Below are 20,975 nucleotides of genomic sequence, written 5' to 3'. Positions count from 1 at the left end.
TGCCTCAGACTCTGGAGATGACTCCCTGAATATCAGGAGCATGGCCTCTGATGACAGGGAAGTAAAGTCAGGAACTGAGCTGTAAGCACCCTTCAACTCTAGAGTGCTTTCCCTTCAACTCTGGAAAAATCAACATTTGGCTTAAAAGGAAGTTTTTCTTTTCCTAATTGTTAATTCTACTGAATCATCCCTAGAGGGCAATTGGGGAGAAAATGTTTGCCTCTCTCCATTCCCTTCATAACTTCTCTAACGGGGTCATGTTTTCATTTTGCTGATAGGCTTAAAAGGCAGAAACCCGGGGTCCACCCTGTCATTTTGTTATAACACAGGAGATTTGGCTCACGACCACTTCTGATCACAGTTCACTTAGGACAAATAATTCCCAAGCTCATCTGCCGTTCCCACTGCTAACTTCCAATGGAAAAGAATTCAACAATAACACAGAATTGGGAAAAAACAATCAAGATGGTAAAAACAAAGCAGTTCCATCAGGACAAAACTAACAATGCTTCTACAATATACTAATTCTAAAATGTCAGCAACTGATGGCTTCAACCAAGTCAAGCTAACACGGATGAGTTAACAAGGCACCCTTCCCCGAATGTGGGTGTGAGAACAGGAGCCTTGAGATACTGCCAAGCACAGCCGGCAGCTGACTTCAGAAGGACACTGAGTACTGTGGAAGGGTTCGTCACTAAATGCTAGTAAAGTGCTAGTTTTTGTTTACGAGCATCAAGCTTCAGAAACTCTACTTGCTCACTGAATTGCTGTTGTCATTCAGGTGCTAAGTCATGCCCGACTCTTTGCAACTCCAGACTGCAGCATGCCAGGATCCTCCATCCTTCACTATCTCCTGGAGTTTGCTCAAACTCATGCCCATTGAGTCACTGATGTTATCCAATCATCTCATCCTCTGTTGCCCCCTTCTCCTCCTGCCCTCAATCTCTTCCAGCATCAAATTTCTCAGATCACTGAAAAAGTTTGTACTAAATGGCCCTTAGTTGTACTTATAAATAATAATGTGTGTCACTGCCTATAATCTGCTCATTAAAGAAACCAAGGGGACATCCTTGGTAGTCAGTCCAGTGGCTACGACTCCACACTTCCAATGCAGGGGCATGGGTTCCATCTCTGATTGGGGAATTAAAACCACAACTAAGAGTTCATGTGTTGCAACTAAGACCCACTGCAGCCAAATAAATAATTTTTTTAAAAAAGGAAAGAAACAAACGGAGGACCTGGATATGGTCCTATCCCATCAGGGACCTCTGTGAGCCATGAAGGGGCCATGGGCCACCCTGGGAGAAACAATATCATGTAAGACATGTTCCTGTCCTTTGGTTCCTGTCTTCAGTCCATCTCTCTTTCCAGACCTGCAAATCCTTGCTCAAACATGATTTTAATCCTAAGAACTGGCATAAAGCTGAGGTGTGACTCTGGACAGGCCAACGATCTCATCTGTAAAGTTGGGGGAGACATAGCTCCCACCTCCAGGGAGATGGAGGGCCCAGCAGGGAGCAAGCTCAGTGAACGGCAGCTCTTCTTACTTTCAGAATCTGATTATGAGATGACAGCTTCAGTGGTTGAATGGATACTGCATGACTTACAATAATTACAGTCTCAACAGGGAGAAACAGACTTAGAAATACAAGAAAATGATACGACACTCTTTTCCCCTAAGATCCATGTAAATGCTCCTGAAAGCACTCAATGCAAAAGTCAAAACTCTGACAACGATAAACTTATTATGAAAATACTTTCCACATTTCATCTAAAACAGACAGGAGTAACAACTCTCTGGGCCTCACACCTGCTGAGCAGGTGTGGTTCCTGCACTGGACTGAGCCTTGCTCCTCCCTGCCCACACCCCCTAACCGCATGAATGTGACCCTGGCTAGAGAAAGGGTCTTCATACAGGTTACTGACTACCTAACTCTGATGACAGGTGTTCTCATAAGAGACAGAAGAGAAGACAAGACATACAGGGAAGATCACATGAAGGAGCAGAGACAGACTGAAGAGGTGTGTCCCACAAAGGAGCCCTGGAGCCAGACACAAGTGGCGACAGGAAGGGTCCTCCAAGGGCACTTGGGGAGCGCAGCCCTGCCAACACTGACTTCAGACTCTGGGCCCAGAACTGGGAGAAAATAAACTTCTGTTGCTTTTGGCGATTTGCTAAAGTCTCTAGGAAGCACTGTGCTCTGTGGCTTCTGTCCACTACTGACCATTCACTGGAGGCCCTAGGGCAGGCAGCAGCCACATGAACTCATGTCTCCCTCAGGTAACAAGCCTGAGTTCCAGCTTTGTGAACAGTAATGATTCAGAACCAAACACTGCAAACACTCCCATGTACTAAACTTCTTGGAGAAGGAGCCTCAAGAAGTGGGCTCCTGCAGGCTCCACTGACACAGTGGAGTGTGTCCCCTTCAGGTTGCATGTAAAAGTGTCTGCAAGTGTGTACTCCTTAAAGGATGTGCAGAGCCAATCAGAAGGACAGAAGGACACTGCAGAGAAGAAAGTAGATGTGCACAAATGGCCAGACCAGAGAGGAGAGTGGGGCCAAAGCATTGGCCCCCTCAAGCCTAAGCTTTACTTGGACAGGCGTAAGCTTTGCGAACGAGCAGTCTTCTCACACAGACTGTAAGAGTTAAGACAGAGGAATGCAGGCAGCATACATATCTTTCTAAACGTCCTCACATAAAGCTTCACACAAGCCATGATCAACGATCACGATATTATCTCACATTTCATAAACGGACACAAGCTGGTGCATCCCAAGGTCTGAATGCACTGTCGATGTTGGATACTAGTTCCCACTCACCACTTTGAGGTCAGAACCCATTCACACATCTAGACAAATAACGGTGCCTTTGCCTTTCATCTCCAATTCTCCACATGCAGTTGTCAGGACATTGGCAAAACAAAATGTCATCTAGAAAATAAAATGTTACCTAGAAAATGAATTCCATAAGACATAAGAGACAGAGGAACCAGATGGCACAATATTCTCCGATGTAACAAAAGATTATGCATCTGTGTTCAAAAGTACCACCCACTCCAGAGTTTCATAAAGCATGATCTTCACTTTGCCACAAGAGAAACTAGACGAACATTTGCAAATCCACTTAACATTAAATAGAATTTCTCAAATGCTCATTTAAGACTGGGGAAAGCTCAACAAAATCTGCCTGATCTTTTCAGGCTGTCTCTTCATAAGACGGTTTTTAATGTTGGTCCCAGGTCTCTGCCTGCCTCAAACATGAATCTCTAGAGTACAAACATTACCTGGATTTCATTTTCTTTGTTCTGTCTTCACAAACTGTATACTCGGGACAGCAGTTTCAGAAGCAGTACTCCAGTAATGAAAAGGAGTAAACCTAGTTTCCTGACCTTGTGACCAATCACTGCTAATATTCATGCGAACAGCTCCTCAAACATTGTATCCACATCTTGGTTTTTAAATGTAACATCAAGAAAATTTCCTTGGGACTTGCCAGAGGGTCCAGTGGGCAGACTCTGTGCTTTCACCACTGAGGGCCTCGGTTCAATCCCTGGTCAGGAACTAAGATCCTGCAAGCTACTCAGAACGGCTGAAAAAAAAAAAATTTCCTCAACTTTCCTTCCCAGTTATGCATTATGAAGAATTCACCAATTCAACAAACACACATCTTCTGGGAATCTATTTGTACTGGAAACTAGTTGTGTAGGGAATTTAGTAATCAACTAAACAGACAAATGTCCTGGTCCCATGCTACTTACATTGCAGGGCGGGTGGCAGGGGGTGGGGTGGGGGGAGGGATAAAATATGCAGCATGTTCCATACTGGTAAGCACTCAGGAGGAAAGCTGAGTTGGGGGTAAGACTGTTGGTGCCAACTTTGGTGGCTTTGTTTTCTCTTTTTCTGTAACCCATCCATCTGGAAAGTCATCTTCAAACGTTACTGCTTATTGCTTCAGAATAATGACATATTGTTGATACATCTGCTAAAATCTTCTTCCATGGACATTTCTTAATTCAGTGACTGCCGATTATTACCAGCCTAGTCTTCCAGGTGTTGTCACTTGCTGTTCTTCAAGTTAAAATACCTTTTGCAAAAATAAATTTCTCTTTTTCTGAACAACTGGGGGCAGGGGAGGGGGTTTCATGGGAAGAAAGACAGTAATATTTACTCAGCACCTACTATGCAGCTGGGGAGAGTGGCACTATGCACTGACCATGGCAGTTGATCTACCCACGACCCCACGAGGTAGAGAGTTATTATTTCCATTTTACAGAAGAAACAGTCTCTCCAGTAACTTGTCTACAGTCACACAGTAAGTGGCACAGTGGAAATGTGAACTTCGCTGCTCATGTATTTTGGTCTTACCTTCAAAATTCTTCACTATTGCGACAGTTTTTCTAAGCTCTTCTTTTTTCCTGACCGCTCAATATTTATGTTCTTTGGATGGTTATTCCCTTTTGTTTCACAAAGCTGATATTAGTTTTCTACACTGCCTAAAAGCAGCCTCTTTTCCTTTCTCTATTACCTTCAAATTAAACTGGACTATGTTCAATTGAATTGAATCAACCTCTATGAGACTGTATTGAGTACGCATTTTTTAACTGAAATGACCGCCGAATCCCATGATCATCACACCTTTTTTCTACATCATCATCCTTTTTACTGAACCATTTCCCTTGTGACAGAACCAGGCACCCAACTCTCAAGTGGATGGAACACCAGGGTGACCACTGGGATTCTTGTGACATGTTTACATCCTAACAAAACGGGATACAATCCGACGGATGATCCCATGTGTACACGGCTCCGGATGATCCCGGACACCTTTCTCTAGCGGCTTCCAGGTGGGAGCACCGCCCCCCTCCACCGATGATGACCCCGACCTGCAGCCGATGGATGGGAGGCGCCGCAGGAAACGCAGCGCGAGAGCTGCTGGACTTTCCAGCCAGACCCGCCGGCGCGGCCCCTCCGTCTGCAGCGGTCCGGGCCTCGCCCGGTCGCGCGCGCCGGGGGTCCCCGAGCGGACGAGCGCGCCCCCCGCCCGCGCGCGCCGGCCCCCGCCCTCACCACAGCCTCCTCTTGAGCGGCAGCAGGCTGCCGCGGTTGGACGGCGTGACGCCGATGGCCATCTGCAGCACCGTCAGGTACTTCTGGTACTTCATCTTGTCCCCGCTCCGCTCGCGGCCAGGGCCCCGCCGCCGCCGCCGCTGCCGCAGGCACAGCCCCTCCAGGCGCCGCATAAGTCAGCCCTGGGCCATCCGCCGCCGCCGCCGCCGCCGCCGCCGCCGCGCCCGCCGCCCGCGCCCCCTGCCGCCTCCGCCGCCGTGCGTCCGGCCGTGCGTGCCGCCCCGCGCCCGCGTGCGTGCGTGCCCGCCGCTCCCGCCGCCGCCGTGCGTGGCCCGCGCCCCACCGCCCCCGCGCCGCGCACCGGCCCGCGGCGTCCGCGCGCCTCCGGGCGGCCAGCTGGCAGGGCTGCGGTACCGAGCGGCGGACGAAGCCAGCGCCCGCCCCGCCCCACCCCTTGCTCTCTTTCCGCACTGCCCCCGCGGCCTCGCCCCCTCCCCGCACCGCACCGCCCCCTTTCTGCGGCCTCGTCCCCCTCAACTCTTGGCGGGAGCTCACTCCCCACCGCCTCCCGCAGAAGCCCAATCACAACTATCCCGAGAGGAAAATGACTATTCTGCATTTATAATCTCCCCCAGTAGCTGTCGCCGCGACTCGGGCTCCACCTTGCAGTGTGTGGACGCGCGCTGTGTAAATTGCACGCGTGTCCGTGTGCTGTACGTATGGGTGGTGCGTGTGCACAGGAGCCGGCCTCGCCGGCGGTGGACAGGACCCTGAAGTGCGAAACCATCTTCATCGTACGTGAGGAAAACTAACATTGTTCCACGAAACAGTCCTAACTCTTCACTGATGGTTACGAATGTGTAGGGAAATGAGAAAAATAGCAAAACTAATCACTGCTTATACTGTAAACCATCACACACACGGAAACTTGAACTGTTTTCTTTCTGTGCAGGAAAAGCTTAACAGGAGTGGCTTGAACAGGGCTTGTCTTCTCGTGGACGTGTCGTTTTGTGCACAGAGAGCATCTTTTTTCCATGTCTTGGCAGAATGTCCCATTTGGATCACTTTCAACACGTTATCCTCTGGGCGTTCCCTGTCATAGTGCCTTGAATGCCTCGTCTGTCCTCTGGGACATACGATCCTTTTATCCAAGCCTCTTTCCTCAACTTTTCTTTCGTGCATTCTCCTGGGGGCAAATCTGGCGTCTTTGGAAAGGTGTCGAGGTCAGCATTCCCACAGTTGCCTATTTTTTTTTTTATAACTCCAGTTACATTCCGTGCATATTTCATGTCACTTCCATCTTTATCATTTTTTTGTTTCTTTGCTGCACTTCCATCTTTGTCGTCCAATTCTTTCAGTTACCTATTTTTGTTTTTTGCTTGTGGGGCGCGGGGTGGGCAACACAATGACACACTTTGCTGTCAGTGTCTGAGCTTAAAAATGCTCAAAATTTGTAGAGACCTGGATGAACCTAGAGAATGTCATTCAAAGTGAAGTATGCAAGAAAGAGAAAAATATCATGTATTAACGCACATGTGAAATCTAGGAAAATGGTACAGATGAACCTACATGCAAGGCAGGAATAGAGATGCAGATGTAGAGAAAAATGTATGGATACCAAGGGGAGGAGGGTGGGTTGAATTAGGAGACTGGGATTGATATATACACACTGTGCTTATTTGCTTAGTCTGTCTGACTATTTGCCACGGCATGGACTGTAGTCTGCCAGGCTCCTCTGTTCATAGGATTTCCCAGAATACTCCCAAGAATACTGGAGTGGGTTGCCATGCTCTCCTCCAGGGGATCTTCCCAACCCAGGGATTGAACCCAGGTCTCCTGCATTGCAGGCGGATTCTTCACCCTGTGAGCCAGGAGGGAAGCCCAGAAGAAAGGCTTACTGCTGCTGCTGCTGCTGCTGCTGCTGCTGCTGCTAAGTCGCTTCAGTCATGTCCGACTCTGTGCGACCCTATAGACGGCAGCCCACCAGGCTCCACCATCCCTAGGATTCTCCAGGCAAGAATACTGGAGTGGGTTGCCATTTCCTTCTCCAGTGCATGAAAGGGAAAAGTTAAAGTGAAGTCGCTTAGTCGTGTCCGACTCTTAACAACCCCATGGACTATAGCCTACCAGGCTCCTCCATCCATGGGATTTTCCAGGCAAGAGTACTGGAGTGGGGTGCCATTGCCTTCTCCGGAAAGGCTTACTACTAAGTATAAAATAGGTAACTAATGAGATCATATTTTACAGCACAGGGAACTCTACTTAATGCACTGTGGCGACCTGAAAGGGAAGAAAGTCCAAAAAAGTGGAGATAAATGTACTTGTGTGGCTGTGCAATAGAAACTATCATAACTTTGTAAAGTAAATTCAGTAAAAGTTAATTTAAAAAAAAAATTTTCAGAGACCAAATACTGACTGCTCTGAAAGAACTGCTTCAATTGCTCTCTGGCCATGATGCACCTGTGATTTTAGTGATTTCTGGACTAAAAAGCTGGTGTCAACTTGGTACTAGATGAGCTGGTACTAGACACATTTACTCACAGTATGCCATGATAACTGAAATTTGAACCATATCATTGATCCGCTGGTATTATTGAATCAAACTATGGTAGCTGACTTCAGGCATATCTGAACCCTCAAAGCAAGGACTGCCTGGAAGCAGTCTGTGTATGTCTGTGTATATGAAGAGCACAGATAACAAGTTCACCCACCGGGCAGAATGATCAAATGTCATCCCACTCTTTCTGCAGTGTGTCCCTCATGTACCTCTGCTTAAATGCTTCCTTTCCAAAATAATTAGCACATAGGAAAATTAGAACAAAACAATCTCCTGGTTTAGGCTCTTAACTTAATTTCACAGCCACTTTGGTAGAAAACTAGGTCTAAATCTATTTCACTTTTGTTTATTCAGAGGTTTTAGCTCTCATGTAAAATGAGGGATTGGAAGATCTTTCACACTTCAAATGTATATACTAGGGAGAAGACCTTTTAAAAGACATCAGGATCTGTACTTATCTATTAACCATTTCTTACATGTGCTTGGTCTTTTGTACCACCCTGCTATATTGTTGTAACATATTCGATGAAAATGTAAGATGTAAGATATTTGATGAAAATACTGCACTATCAAGGATTTAGAGAACTGGAGGTTGAGGGGATCTATTCAGGATAAAGAGAGATAAAAATAAATCTGGCAGAAGCACTTCCAGAATGGCAGAAAAATCTGATTCTCTGTAAAAAACAGAATACCGGCTTAAATTGTCAAATCAACCTTTTCAGAACTCCAGACATTAACCAAAAGCTTCCAACCATCCAAAGATTGTTTTTCAATAAAAATGACTGAAGCTTGATAGGAACAATGACCCTGATGGCATTGTAACTTGCCCAATTCCCAACCCCTTCTATCCGGTTCTGTGGTAGCCTTGGGAACTAATAGCCTCATAATTATAGTAGCTTTGAAACCCAGTAGACTAGCAGCCACTGGATGGGAAGAATGAGTTTAGATATTCCTAAAACCCCAACCCTAGAGAGTTGTCATTATTTGACCTGTTGGCAGCTCCTTTCACAGGGCTCGTCTTTATTTGACCTGCTTCAGAATTCACTCTGTGCAAACAGTTCTATCCCTAGGGCATTTGTCAAAAACAATCAACAGCAGTTGTTTAACATCACAGCTGCCTGAGGGAGTAAAACCGATTGGGGCTAACAAGAAGTTAACCAAAAAATGAAAGCAAAAAATGGGGAATGAGAGTCCATAGGGTGCCTTGAAAGCTAGCTCTGACATATTCCTGGGAATCCAGAATGCCATGCACAGTGCAAGACTCTGCACACTCTTGAAGCATCTGAGAAGGCCCTAATCTCTCACTTCAGGTTGACTTAGAGGTTCCAAGCCAGCAGAAAGTGAAGGCAAAGGAAGAGTTGTAAGTTACCTACCAGAATATTGAAGGCATAAAAAGAATAAAATAAAGTCTGTCCCTGCTTCCACTTTTTCCCCTTCTATTTGGCATGAAGTGATGGGACCAGATGCCATGATCTTAGTTTTTTGAATGTTGAGTTTTAAGCCAGTTTTTTCATTCTCACCCTCATCAAGAGGCCCTTTAGTTCCTCTTCACTTGCTGCCATTAGAGTGGTATCATCTGCGTATCTGAGGTTGTTAATATTTCTCCCAGAAATCTTGATTCCAGCTTTTGATTCATCTAACCTGGCATTTCACATGATGTACTCTGCATATAAGTTAAACAAACTGTGCATTTATATATATGTACTTATATGTAACTGGAATGATAATAATACTAATAGCACAAAGGAGAAGAGAGAGAATGGAGCACAACTGGATCTTAGTTTGAGTGTACTACTGAAATTAAGCTAGTATTAATTCTACCTAGATTATTTTAAATTAATTGTAATCCCCAACACAACCATTAAAAATGACTTTTAAAAATATCATAAAAGAAACAACAAAGAAATTAAAATACTACAGTAGAACATATATAGCACAAAAGAAGGCAATAATAGGGAAACAGACAAACAAAAAGACATAAGATATGTAGAGAACAAATAGCAAAATGGCAGTCATAAATCCTGCCTTATCAGTAATTTCATTAAATGTAAATATACTAAATACTCCAATCAAAAGACAGAGATTGACAAAATATATATAAAAACACGATCCAACTATATACCATCTACAAGAGACACTTTAAAGTCACAAATCGGTTGAAAGTAAAAGAACAGAAAGACATATACCATGTAAAAAGAAAAATGAAGTGGCTATACTAATATCAGACAAACTAGACTTTCAGCTGTAAATTGTTCCTAGAAACAAAGAACATTTTATACTGACAAACAGATCAATCCATCAAGAAAACATAACATTTAAGAAACACCTGTGTGGCTTCCCTAGTGGCTCAGTGGTAAAGAATCTGCCTACCAATGCAGGAGACACAGGTTGGATCCCTCTCCAGGAAGATCCCACATGCCACTGGGCAACTACTGAGCCTGTACTCTAGAGCCTGGGAGCTACAAGTACTGAATCCTCAGTGCGCTAGAGCCTGTGCTCCACGACAAGAGAAGCCACCACAATGAGAAGCCTGCAACTAAAGAAAGCCCCAGAGTGCAGCAAGGAAGACCCAGCACAGCCAAAAAGAAAGAAACGTTAAAAAAAAAAAGTAAATACCGATAGATTTTTAAAAAGGGAAGCACTTCTGTGCATAACAGCTGAACCCCAAAATAGCAAAAACTGACAGAATCAAAGGAGAAAACTAAACAATTCAACAATAATAATTGGAGATTTCAACACCCTCACTTTCTGTAATGGAAAGAACAAGGCAGATGATCAACAAGGAAAAAGAAGTCGAGAACAACACCAATATTCAACTAGACCCAACACATCTGTGGAACATTTGCACTCAACATGGTCAAATACACGTTCTTTCCAAATGTACATGGAACATTTTTCAGGATAAATCATATATTAAGCCACAAAGCAAGCTCTCAATAAATTTAAAAGTAATGAAATCATACAAAATATGTTCTCCAACCACAATGGAATCAAATTAGGAACCAGTAATAGAAGGAAATTTGGGGAATTCAAAAACATATGGAAATTAAAACACCCCCAAACCAAATAACCAATGGAACAAAGAAGAAATCATAAGAAAAATTAGAAAAAATTATGACTGAGATAAAAAGTATAACATAGGACTTGGATGCAGCTAAAGCAGTGCTCTGAAGGAAATTTAAAATTGTGATCCCAATAGTTTAAAAAGATGAGAGAGTTGAAATTTATAGCCTAACCTTCCATCTTAACAAATTAGAAGAGTACAGTAAACCCAAAGCAAGCAAAAGGAAGAAAATAATATAGAGTGGAAATAACCAACATAGAGAATAGAAAAACAATAGAGAAAAATTAGCAAAAGGAAAAGTTGGTTCTTAGAAGAAATCGATAGAATTGACAAATTTTAGCTAAACGCCGGGGGGGCAAAAGGGAGGAAAACACAAATTACTGATATTTGGGATGAAAGAAAGGACATCACTACCGATCTGGGAATAAAAAGGATTTGAATGGAATACTATAGTAATTGTATGCCAACAAATTAAGTAACCTGTATGAAATGGGAAAAGGTCCAGAAAGACCAAACTACTGAAACTGACTCAAGAATGAACAGAAAATCTGAACAAAACTATATCAAGTAAAGAGGTTGAATTCTAAAACTTAACCACCATTCAAAGCCCAAGTCCAGGGGAGAGGGTTTAACTACTATACCTCCAAAACAAAAAGAACTGGGTCTGGTATATGGTAGGCACTCAATAAATATTTGTTGAATTTGCATGAGGGCACAAATGCAAAATGAAAGACTCTATGACTTTTCATAAAGTATTTCATTATCCTAGCCAATGAGGAAAAACTACCCATAGAGCTTTGCATGCAGTGTAGATAAATACTACAGCTGGAAAACTGACATCATTTTACAGAGTCAAAGGCATTAAAATGTGCTGCAGATTCTCAGAGGATAGCCAGTGCTTCACAGGAAAATGACTTCTCCTTTCCTTATTTCCAGTGTAGTTTTAAAAGACTTCAATATCCATGTGGAGGGACCACCCGACACTCTTGCGTCTTAGTCCCCTGGCCTCATCTCTTCCAATGACTTTTCCCTGTCACGTGTCACTCCCTGGGCCTGGACTCACATATCCAAAGCCACCCCAAAGCCAGTGGGGTGAGGCAGTCACAGCCTGAAGGTGGCCAGGGTTTGTCCACAAGGAGTGGTGGGAGCTGTGACTCACCCACCAGGTGCTGAGGTCCTTTTAGGAAAGGACCTGTCCACAGTCATGTAGAGATGCTAGATTGTATTCCCTCCAGTTCGTGTCAACAGTGATTTTCCTGGGCCCACATGTTAAGTGTTACCAACAACATGGGCTTTCAGTTTTAAGGTGGTGACATTCTTCCCCACCCCTTTTTCTTCTCTCTTGAAAATCAGCTCAAAAGGATAAGCACAGGGACTTTTCTGGTAGTCCAGTAACTAAGACTCCCATACTCTCAATGCAGGGGCCCAGGCTTGATCACTGGTCAGAAGAACTAGATCCCACATGTGGCAACTAAGAGTTCACATGCTGCAACTAAAGATTCCACATGTATACTCCAATGTAAAACAAATAAGTTTAAAAGATCCCACATGCCTCAATGAAAACCTGGTACATGCCACAACGAACACCTGGGACAGCCAGGAAAAAAAAGCATAAGAAAGGGAAATAAAAAAATCCATCTTCCTTGAAACCTGGAGATATCTAAAACCCTAGTTCAGAAGCTGAAAGCAGGGATAAAAAAATCCATCTTCCTTGAAACCTGGAGATATCTAAAACCCCAGTTCAGAAGCTGAAAGCAGGGACTTTCTTGGCAGTCCAGTGGTTAAGACTCAGCCTTTCAATCCAGGGAATACAGGTTTGATCCCTGATTGGGGAGCTAAGATCCCACATGTCTTGGGGGCAAAAAAACGAAACAAAAACATAAGCAGTATTGTCTCAAATTTAGTATTAATCCCTCAGTTGTGTCCGACTCTTTGCGACCCCATGGACTGTAGCCACCAGATTCTTCTGTCCATGGAATTCTCAAAGTCAAGATTACTGGAGTGGGTTGCCATTCCCTTCTCCAGGGGATCTTCCCAACCCAGGGATCCAACCCAGGGATCCTATATTGCAGGCTTTTTGTTTACTGTCTAAGCCACCAGGGAAGCCCAGCAAATTCAATAAAGACTTTAAAAGTGGCCCACATTAAAAAAAGGAAACCATAACAGTGTTTTGCTCTTTTTTTTTTTTTTAAAGAAGAAATTGAAAGCAGCACAAAAGTAGTAAACGTTTCAGCAGAAGGAAGGGGTTCATGAACCCATGAACCCAAGAACCTAGCCAGAGTAGGGTCATGAAGCAGGCTCTCTTCCCCTGCAGAGATGCTAAGGAATACCGGGGAGGCACTAGGTACCACGGAAGATGGATGAAGGTGAGGGAGACAAGAAGCATGGAACACAGGGGCTTTATTCAAAAGATCAAATAAGAAATGTCATTTCTTTTGGTATCCCCTCCCGCCCCATCTGTTAGGCAACCACTCTTCCTCTATCCTGCAGAAATGGAGGAATGTTCCCAGGAGAGAAACTAGAGTGCAGTCGGGTGGGCTGTCAGGCTGAAAGGGGGAGGAATGTGGGAAAGTCTGTGCACTGAGTGCTGAGCTACTAAGCTCTCCTCCCCACCAGGCTCCTTGTTACAGTGACCTCAGGCAGGAGAGTCAATGCACTGAAGGGAAATAAGAGTCAGAGTCGAATTCTACAGCCACTGAAAATATCTTTTAAGAATGATGGTGAAACAAAGACATTTTCAGTCAAACAAAAATTTGTCTTCAAATTTTAGTTTGTCTTGAGCAGACTTTCAATAGAGAAAATTTGAAATGACACATGTTTGTCAGAAGGAAAGTTTTCCTAGATGGTAGGTTTAAGACACAGGGATAAACAGTAAAGTGAATCTAAGCAAGTACTGATTAATAAAAGAATAATAATAATATCTTCAAGGGTTAAACAAGAATAGCTAAAATTCGTGGAAAAATGATTATAAGTTGGGAACCGTTCTAAGTTTCTTTTATTATGCAGGAATAAATTAAGGGATTTATTCAAACTTCATTAACTTAAGTAAGCATATTATAATTTTGAGGACAACTACTAAAAGAAATGAACAGAATGTATAACTTCTTAAACTACTTAGCCGGGTGACTGTTGTCCAGTTGCTAGACTCTTTATGACCCTATAGACTGCAGCATGCCAGGCTCCCCTGTCCTTCACTATCTCACAGGGTTTGGTAAATTTCATGTCCACTGAGTCGGTGATGCTATCTAACCGTCTCATCCTCTGCCACTTCCTTCTGCTTTTGCCTTCAATCTTTCCCAGCATCAGGGTCTTTTCCAATGAGTCAGCTCTTTGCATCAGGTGGCCAAAGTATTGGAGCTTCAGCTTCAGCACCAGTCCTCCAATGAATATTCAGGACTGTTTCCTTTAGGATTGACTGGTTTGATCTCCTTGTAGTCCAAAGGACTCTCAAGAGTTTTCTCCAGTACCACAGTTCAAAAGCATCAATTTCTTGGCACTCAGCCTTCTTTATGGTGCAACTCTCACATCTGTACATGACTACTGGAAAAACCACACCTTTGACTCTTCGGACCTTTGTTGGCAAAGTGATGTCTCTGTATTTAATACACTGTCTAGGTTTGCCATAGCTTTCCTTCCAAGGAGCAGCATTAGAGGGGACAACATTGGAATAACTAAAATACTCAGTAAATTCAAAATAAGGTAAAAAAAAGGACAAAAAAGTACAACAGGTATGACAAGTAGAAAGCACAAAATATGTTTTCAGACCTAAGTGCAAATATATGTACAGTGTGAACTGTGCCTTTAGGAGCAGTACGATGTCATGGCATTCATAATGTAGAACTAATTACATTTTAAATAAATGAAATAAATACCCCAGTCAAAAAACAAAGATTTTCAGACTTCATAAAGACAAATTCTACCTGTGTGTTATTTACAAGAAACATATCTTAGAAGTATAAGGATTAAGGATAGAGAAAATTTGGAAATGACATTATTAAATAAGACTTCCTAATACATTCTACACCAAAAAAAACTAGTATAGCTATATTTAGGGAGAAAATATCTTTAAAGAAAATAAAATTATAGCAGTAAAGGAGGTCGAGGGTTTCCCAGGTGGCCCTAGTGGTAAAGAACCTGACTGCCAATGCAGGAGACATAAGAGACGTGGATTCTATCCCTAGGTCAGGAAGATCCCCTGGAGGAGGGCATGGTTACCCACTCATGGACAGAGGATCCCGGTGAGCTCCAATTCACAGTGTTGTAAAGAGTCGGACACAACTGAAGCAACTTAGCATGCATAGCATGCATACATACAAAGAATATTGATTCATGGTTAATAAAAGGTTCCATTGCTGAAAGTATATGACAATCTTCAATTTGTATATTTTTCAACATATACCCTCAGGATATGCAAAGAAATAGAGAAAAACAATAGAATGGGAAAGACTAAAGATCTCTTCAAGAAAATTAGAGAAAAATTCCAAGGAAACATTTCATGCAACAATGGCCACAATAAAGGACAGAAACGGTATGTTCCTAACAGAAGCAGAAGATATTAAGAAGAGGTGGCAAGAATACACAGAACTATACAAAAAAGATCTTAATGACCCAGAAAACCGTGGTGTGATCACTCACCTAGAGCCAGACATCCTGGAATTCGAAGCCAAGTGGGCCTTAGGAAACATCACTACAAACAAAGCTAGTGGAGGTGATGGAATTCCAGTTGAGCTATTTCAAATCCTAAAAGATGATGCTGTGAAAGTGATGCACTCAGTTCAGTTCAGTTCAGTCGCTCAGTCGTGTCCGACTCTTTGCGACCCCATGAATTGCAGCACGCCAGGCCTCTCTGTCCATCACCAACTCCCGGTGTCTACCCAAACCCATGTCCATAGAGTCGGTGATGCCATCCAACCATCTCATCCTCTGTCGTCCCCTTCTCCTCCCGCCCCCAATCCTACCCAGCATTAGGGTCTTTTCCAATGAGTCAACCCTTCGCATGAGGTGCCCAAAGTATTGGAGTTTCAGCTTCAACATCAGACCTTCCAATGAACACCCAGGATTGATCTCCTTTAGGATGGATTGATTGGATCTCCTTGCAGTCCAAGGGACTCTCAAGAGTCTTCTCCAACACCACAGTTCAAAAGCATCAATTCTTCATGCTCAACATGCCAGCAAATTTGGAAAACTCAGCAGGGGCCACAGGACTGGAAAAGGTCAGTTTTCATTCCAATCCCAAAGGAAGGCAATGCCAAAGAATGTTCAAACTACCACACAATTGCACTCATCTCACACCCTAGCAAAGTAATGCTCAAAATTCTGCAAGTGAGGCTCCAACAGTACATGAACCAAGAACTTCCAAATGTTCAATCTGGATTTAGAAAAGGCAGAGGAAGCAGAGATCAAATTGCCAACATCGTTTGGATCATAGAAAAAGCAAGAGAGTTTCAGAAAAACATATACTTCTGTTTTATTGACTATGCCAAAACCTTTGACTGTGTGGATCACAAAAAACTGTGGAAAATTCTGAAAGAGATGGGAATACCAGACCACCTTACCTGCCTCCTGAGAAATCTGTATTCAGGTCAAGAAGCAACAGTTAGAACCAGACATGGAACAACAAACTGGTTCCAAATTGGGAAAGGAGTATGTCAAGGCTGTATATATGTCACCTTACTTATTTAACTTATATGCAGAGTACATCATGCAAAATGCCAAGCTGGATGAGGCACAAGCTGGAATCAAGATTGCTGGGAGAAATATCAATAACCTCAGATATGCAGATGACACCACCCACCCTAATGGCAGAAAGGAAAGAGGAAGTAAAGAGCCTCTTAATGAAAGTGAAAGAGGAGAGTTAAAAAGCTAACTTAAAACTCAACATTCAAAAAAGGCACATCATGGGATCCAGTCCCATCACTTCATGGCAAATAGACGGGGAAACAATGGAAACCGTGAGAGACTTGATTTTCTTGGGCTCCAAAATCACTGCAAATGGTTACTTCAGCCATGAGATAAAGACACTTGCTCCTTGGAAGAAAAACTATGACCAACCCAGCATATTAAAAAGCATACCAGAAAGCGGAGACATTACTTTGCTGACAAAGGTCCATCTAGTCAAAGCTATATGGTTTTTCCAGTAGTCATGTATGGATGTGAGAGTTCGACCATAAAGAAAGCTGACTGCTGAAGAATTGATGCTTTTGAACTGTGGTAGTGGAAAAGAATCTTGAGAGTCCCTTGGACTGCAAGGAGATCCAAACAGTCAATCCTGAAGGAAATCAGTCCTAAATATTCGTTGGAAGGATTGATGCTGAAGCTGAAGCTCTAATTGACTAATTGGAAATTAGTCTAACTGACTAATTGGAAAAGTCCCTGATGGTGGGAAAGATTGAAGGCAGGAGGAGAAGGGGGTGACAGAGGATGGGATGGTTGGATGGTATCACTGACTCAATGGACATGAGTTTGAGCAAGCTCTGGGAGTTGATGATGGACAGGGAAGCCTGGTGTGCTGCAGTCCATGGGGTTGCAACAAGTAGGACATGACTGAGTGACTGAACTGAACTGAATTCAGAATATGGAACACTGACAGAACTTCGAGGAGAAACAGACAAATCTATAAGGATAGAAGGAGTGCTGCTTTTGGTACTACATCTCTTAGTTACTAATAGGAAAAACAAACAAAAATGAGTAGACATGAAAAAATTTGAATAAAATAATAAAATTGACATACTGAGATCTCTACATAACTACTATAGAATACATTATTTTTTTATGCATACAGAACATTTACAAAATGTAAATGAACCATAAAGCAAGTCTCAATATATTTCAACAGTTCAAAACCATACAGAGCATGGTTGTACCATAAGACAAACTAGAAATCAGAAAAATTAGAAAGAGAAAAAAACCCCAGATGCTAGAGACCTAAAATGACCATGCGTCAAAACAAAATTAAGAAAATATTAGAAAATATGTTAAACAGAATATTTCATGTCAAAATTTATGAATGCAATACAGAAAGAGTAATGTACAATCCCAGAGTGAGTTGCCTTCAGATGGTTTGAAACCTAAGTAATTAAATATTCATCTGAAGAAGTTAGAGCTATATCAGCAAGAAAGAAGTAATGAAGATAAAAGGAGACACTTTAAAAACAGAAAACAATTACATAACAGAGATGTTCAACAAAGCCAAAAGTTGCTTGTTGATTTTAACAAATAACAATATCTCTATCAAGAGTGATCAAGAAACTAAGGCACAAATAACAAATAAGTGAAGTTGCTCAGTCGTGTCTGACTCTTTGTGACCCCGTGGACTGTAGCCCACCAGGCTCCTCCGTCCGTGGGATTCTCCAGGCAAGAATACTGGAGTGGGTTGCCATTTCCTTCTCCAGGGGATCTTCCTGACCCAGGGATCGAACCCAGGTCTTCCGCATTGTAGGCAGATGCTTTAACCTCTGAGCCACCAGGGAAGAAATAACCAATATCCAGAAGCAAAAAAGAGACACACTTACAGATGTCACAAATATAAATAAGACAATGTAAGATTAACATGGTCCTCAGTAAAGCTGGTGTGTGTTGGGGGGGGAGGAACATGTTAAATAAAAGAAAAAGAAGATTGATATGAAATCTCTATACCAATACACTTGAAAATTTCAGACAAATTGGACAGTTTTTAAAAAAAATACATAACTTAATTTTTTCAGAAAGAAATAGGAAATCTATAAGAAGAAATAGAAAATCTTACTATTGTGATATCCATAAATCTCATTTTGCCCAAAACAGTCCCAGTTTATGCCCATCATTGATTAATATCTATTCATTGTTTTAATAACCCTTTTAGTTCTCGGATGTGGTACATTTTGGAGGATAAGCCATATGTCCGTCCTTCCTACTTCTAATAATTAAGAGAAATGAAACCCATAGTCCAAAATGCTCATCCTGAAAGAGTTCTAGGCTCAAACTCACCAGCAAGTTCTACCAAACACTCATGAAAGAAATACTATTTATCTTAAATTCTTTCAGAAAATAGAAAAAGAGGAATCACTAACTCTTGAGACTAGTATAACCTTGATACTAAAACCTGGCAAACACAGTTCATGAAAAGAAAATTACAGGCAATCTCCTGGATGAACATAGGCACAAAAATCCTAAATATCTGCAAGATGAATCTAGCAGTATATAAAAAGGATAACACATCATGACCAAGTTGGTTATATCCCAGGCATTCAAGGTTGTTTTACGCTAGAAGATGAATTAATATAATCTACCACGCTACCATATTAAAGAAGAAAATCATAACATCTTCTCAGTAAATGTAGAAAAACCACTTAATAAAATCCAACATACTTTCATGATTTAAAAAAAATTCTTCTTAAAGTGAGAATGAAAGGGTGCATTCTTAAAAGTTATCTTCAAAAATCATACAGCAAATATTCTTAATGGTGATATTTTGAGAACAGGACAAGAGAAGAATTTTTACTATCCTCACTGCTATTTGCATTGTAGCAGTGGTCCTAGGCAATGAAGTAAGTAAGTATAAGAAAAAAAATTGTGTAAGAACTAGAAAGGAAAGAACAAAACTATTATTATTAGAATATAATGTTCATATATAATAGATAATTCAAAATAAAACTAAAGATACATTTTATTAGACTTAATAAGAGAGTTAAACAAGTTTACTGGATACAAAAAAATCAATTGCATTTCTATATATCAGCATCAAAAATTTGCAAAATGAAAAAAAGTAAAAGATACTATTTACAATGGTACCAAAATATATGAAGGATCTAGGAAGAAAATCTAACAACAGATGTTATAGAGAAAATTATAAAATCTTATTGAGAGCTATCAAAGAAGATATAGAGAAATATAATAAACTTATGGATTAGAAGGTTGACTATTATAAATATATCAGTTTTCCTCAAATTAATATATGGATACAGTGTAATCACAATAAAAACAATAGTTTGTGTGGTTGTTAAACTAGGCTAACATTTTAAAGTTTATATGGAACTGGAAAGGGTTTAGAAAACTGCAACAAACTAGATGGGCATATTTGCCCCATAAGATGTCAAGATTTAAAACAACACTGTAATAATTAAGAAGCTGTTTATTGGTTCAGGGACAGATAATTAGATCAGTGAGCCAGAGGGAGCACACAGACATAAACCTACACACCTGTGGACACTTGATAAGTCGTCGGAGCTGCCATTGCAAGTAAGTGACAAAAGGATGGCTTTTCATTAACTAGTCCCAGAACAACTTGGATTTCATATGAGAAAAACCCTGAATATGATGGTCATGTATCTTTCATTACACATAAAAATCAGTTATAAGCAAATAAACATGAAAACCAAAACTATAGTACTTTCAATAGATCAGGTGCTAAGCCACTTTAGTCGTGTCCAACTCTGTGCGACCCTATGGACTATAGCCTGCCAAGCTCCTCTGTCCTTGGTATTCTCCAGGCAAGAATACTGGAGTGGGCTGCCATGCCCTCTTCAGGGGATCTTCCCAACCCAAGGACTGAACCCGGATCTCTTATATCTACCTGCATTGGCAGGCAGATACTTTACCACTAGTGCCACCTGGGAAGACCTCAACAGGTAATATAGGAGATCTTCAAGACCTGGAAGTAAGGAAAGATTTCTTAAATATTACATAAAATGTATTTTGACATAAAGAAAAAGATGAATAAGTATGACAACATTAAAATTAAGAGCTCATCAATAAGACATCTGCCCCATCATCAGAAGACTGAAGACTAGAGATACTTGTAATGAAATAACTGACAAAGGACTCATATCAAGAATATATAAATTTTTAAATGCCTACCAATGAGAAAAAGGCAGATAACTCATTAGAAAAATGCACAAAGGACTTGAACAGGAAGCTGCTCCACATGTGTAATTGTTGGTGTTGTTCAGTCACTCAGTCGTGTCTGACTCTTTGCAACCCCATGGACTGCAGCACACCAGGCTTCCCTGTCTATCACCATCTCCCAGAGCTTGCTCAGACTCGTGTCCATTGAGTAGGTGATGCCAACCAATGATCTCGTCCTCTGTTGTCCCCTTCTCCTCCTGCCTTCAATCTTTCCCAGCATCAGGGTCTTTTCTAATGAGTCAGTTTTTTGCATCAGGTGGCCAAAGGATTGGAGCTTCAGCATCAGCCCTTCCAATGAATATTCAGGATTGATTTCCTTTAGGATTGACTGATTCGATCTCCTTGCAGCCCAAGGAACTCTCAAGAGTCTTCTCCAACACGGCAGTTCGAAAGCAGCAATACTT

General features: G+C 41.9%; 1 protein-coding gene across 33 annotated transcripts in view; it reads right to left on the bottom strand.

Moving 5' to 3' along the window:
* TJP1 (tight junction protein 1) overlaps positions 1–20,975 on the bottom strand; it is a 338,414-nt gene that overhangs the window by 257,483 nt on the left and 59,956 nt on the right. For 6 of the 33 annotated variants that reach the window (XM_081546562.1, XM_081546563.1, XM_081546564.1 and 3 more), the window contains exon 1: positions 5,069–5,301. The exons of 25 other annotated variants lie outside the window; for them this stretch is intronic. In XM_081546562.1, coding sequence (XP_081402688.1) covers positions 5,069–5,241 — 173 coding nt within the window. In that variant the 5' untranslated portion in view covers positions 5,242–5,301. Of the gene's footprint in view, positions 1–3,285; positions 3,409–5,068; positions 5,302–20,975 lie in introns of those variants that run through there. 2 more of the 33 variants (XM_081546572.1, XM_081546573.1) reach the window with 1 other exon arrangement.

The sequence above is a fragment of the Giraffa tippelskirchi genome, chromosome 12, assembly GCF_054371585.1.
Source record: "Giraffa tippelskirchi isolate mGirTip1 chromosome 12, T2T-mGirTip1v1.2.pri, whole genome shotgun sequence".
Taxonomy (NCBI): domain Eukaryota; kingdom Metazoa; phylum Chordata; class Mammalia; order Artiodactyla; family Giraffidae; genus Giraffa; species Giraffa tippelskirchi.
The sequence above is the reverse complement of the archived record's forward strand: the minus strand, read 5'-3'. Positions and strand labels throughout refer to the sequence as shown.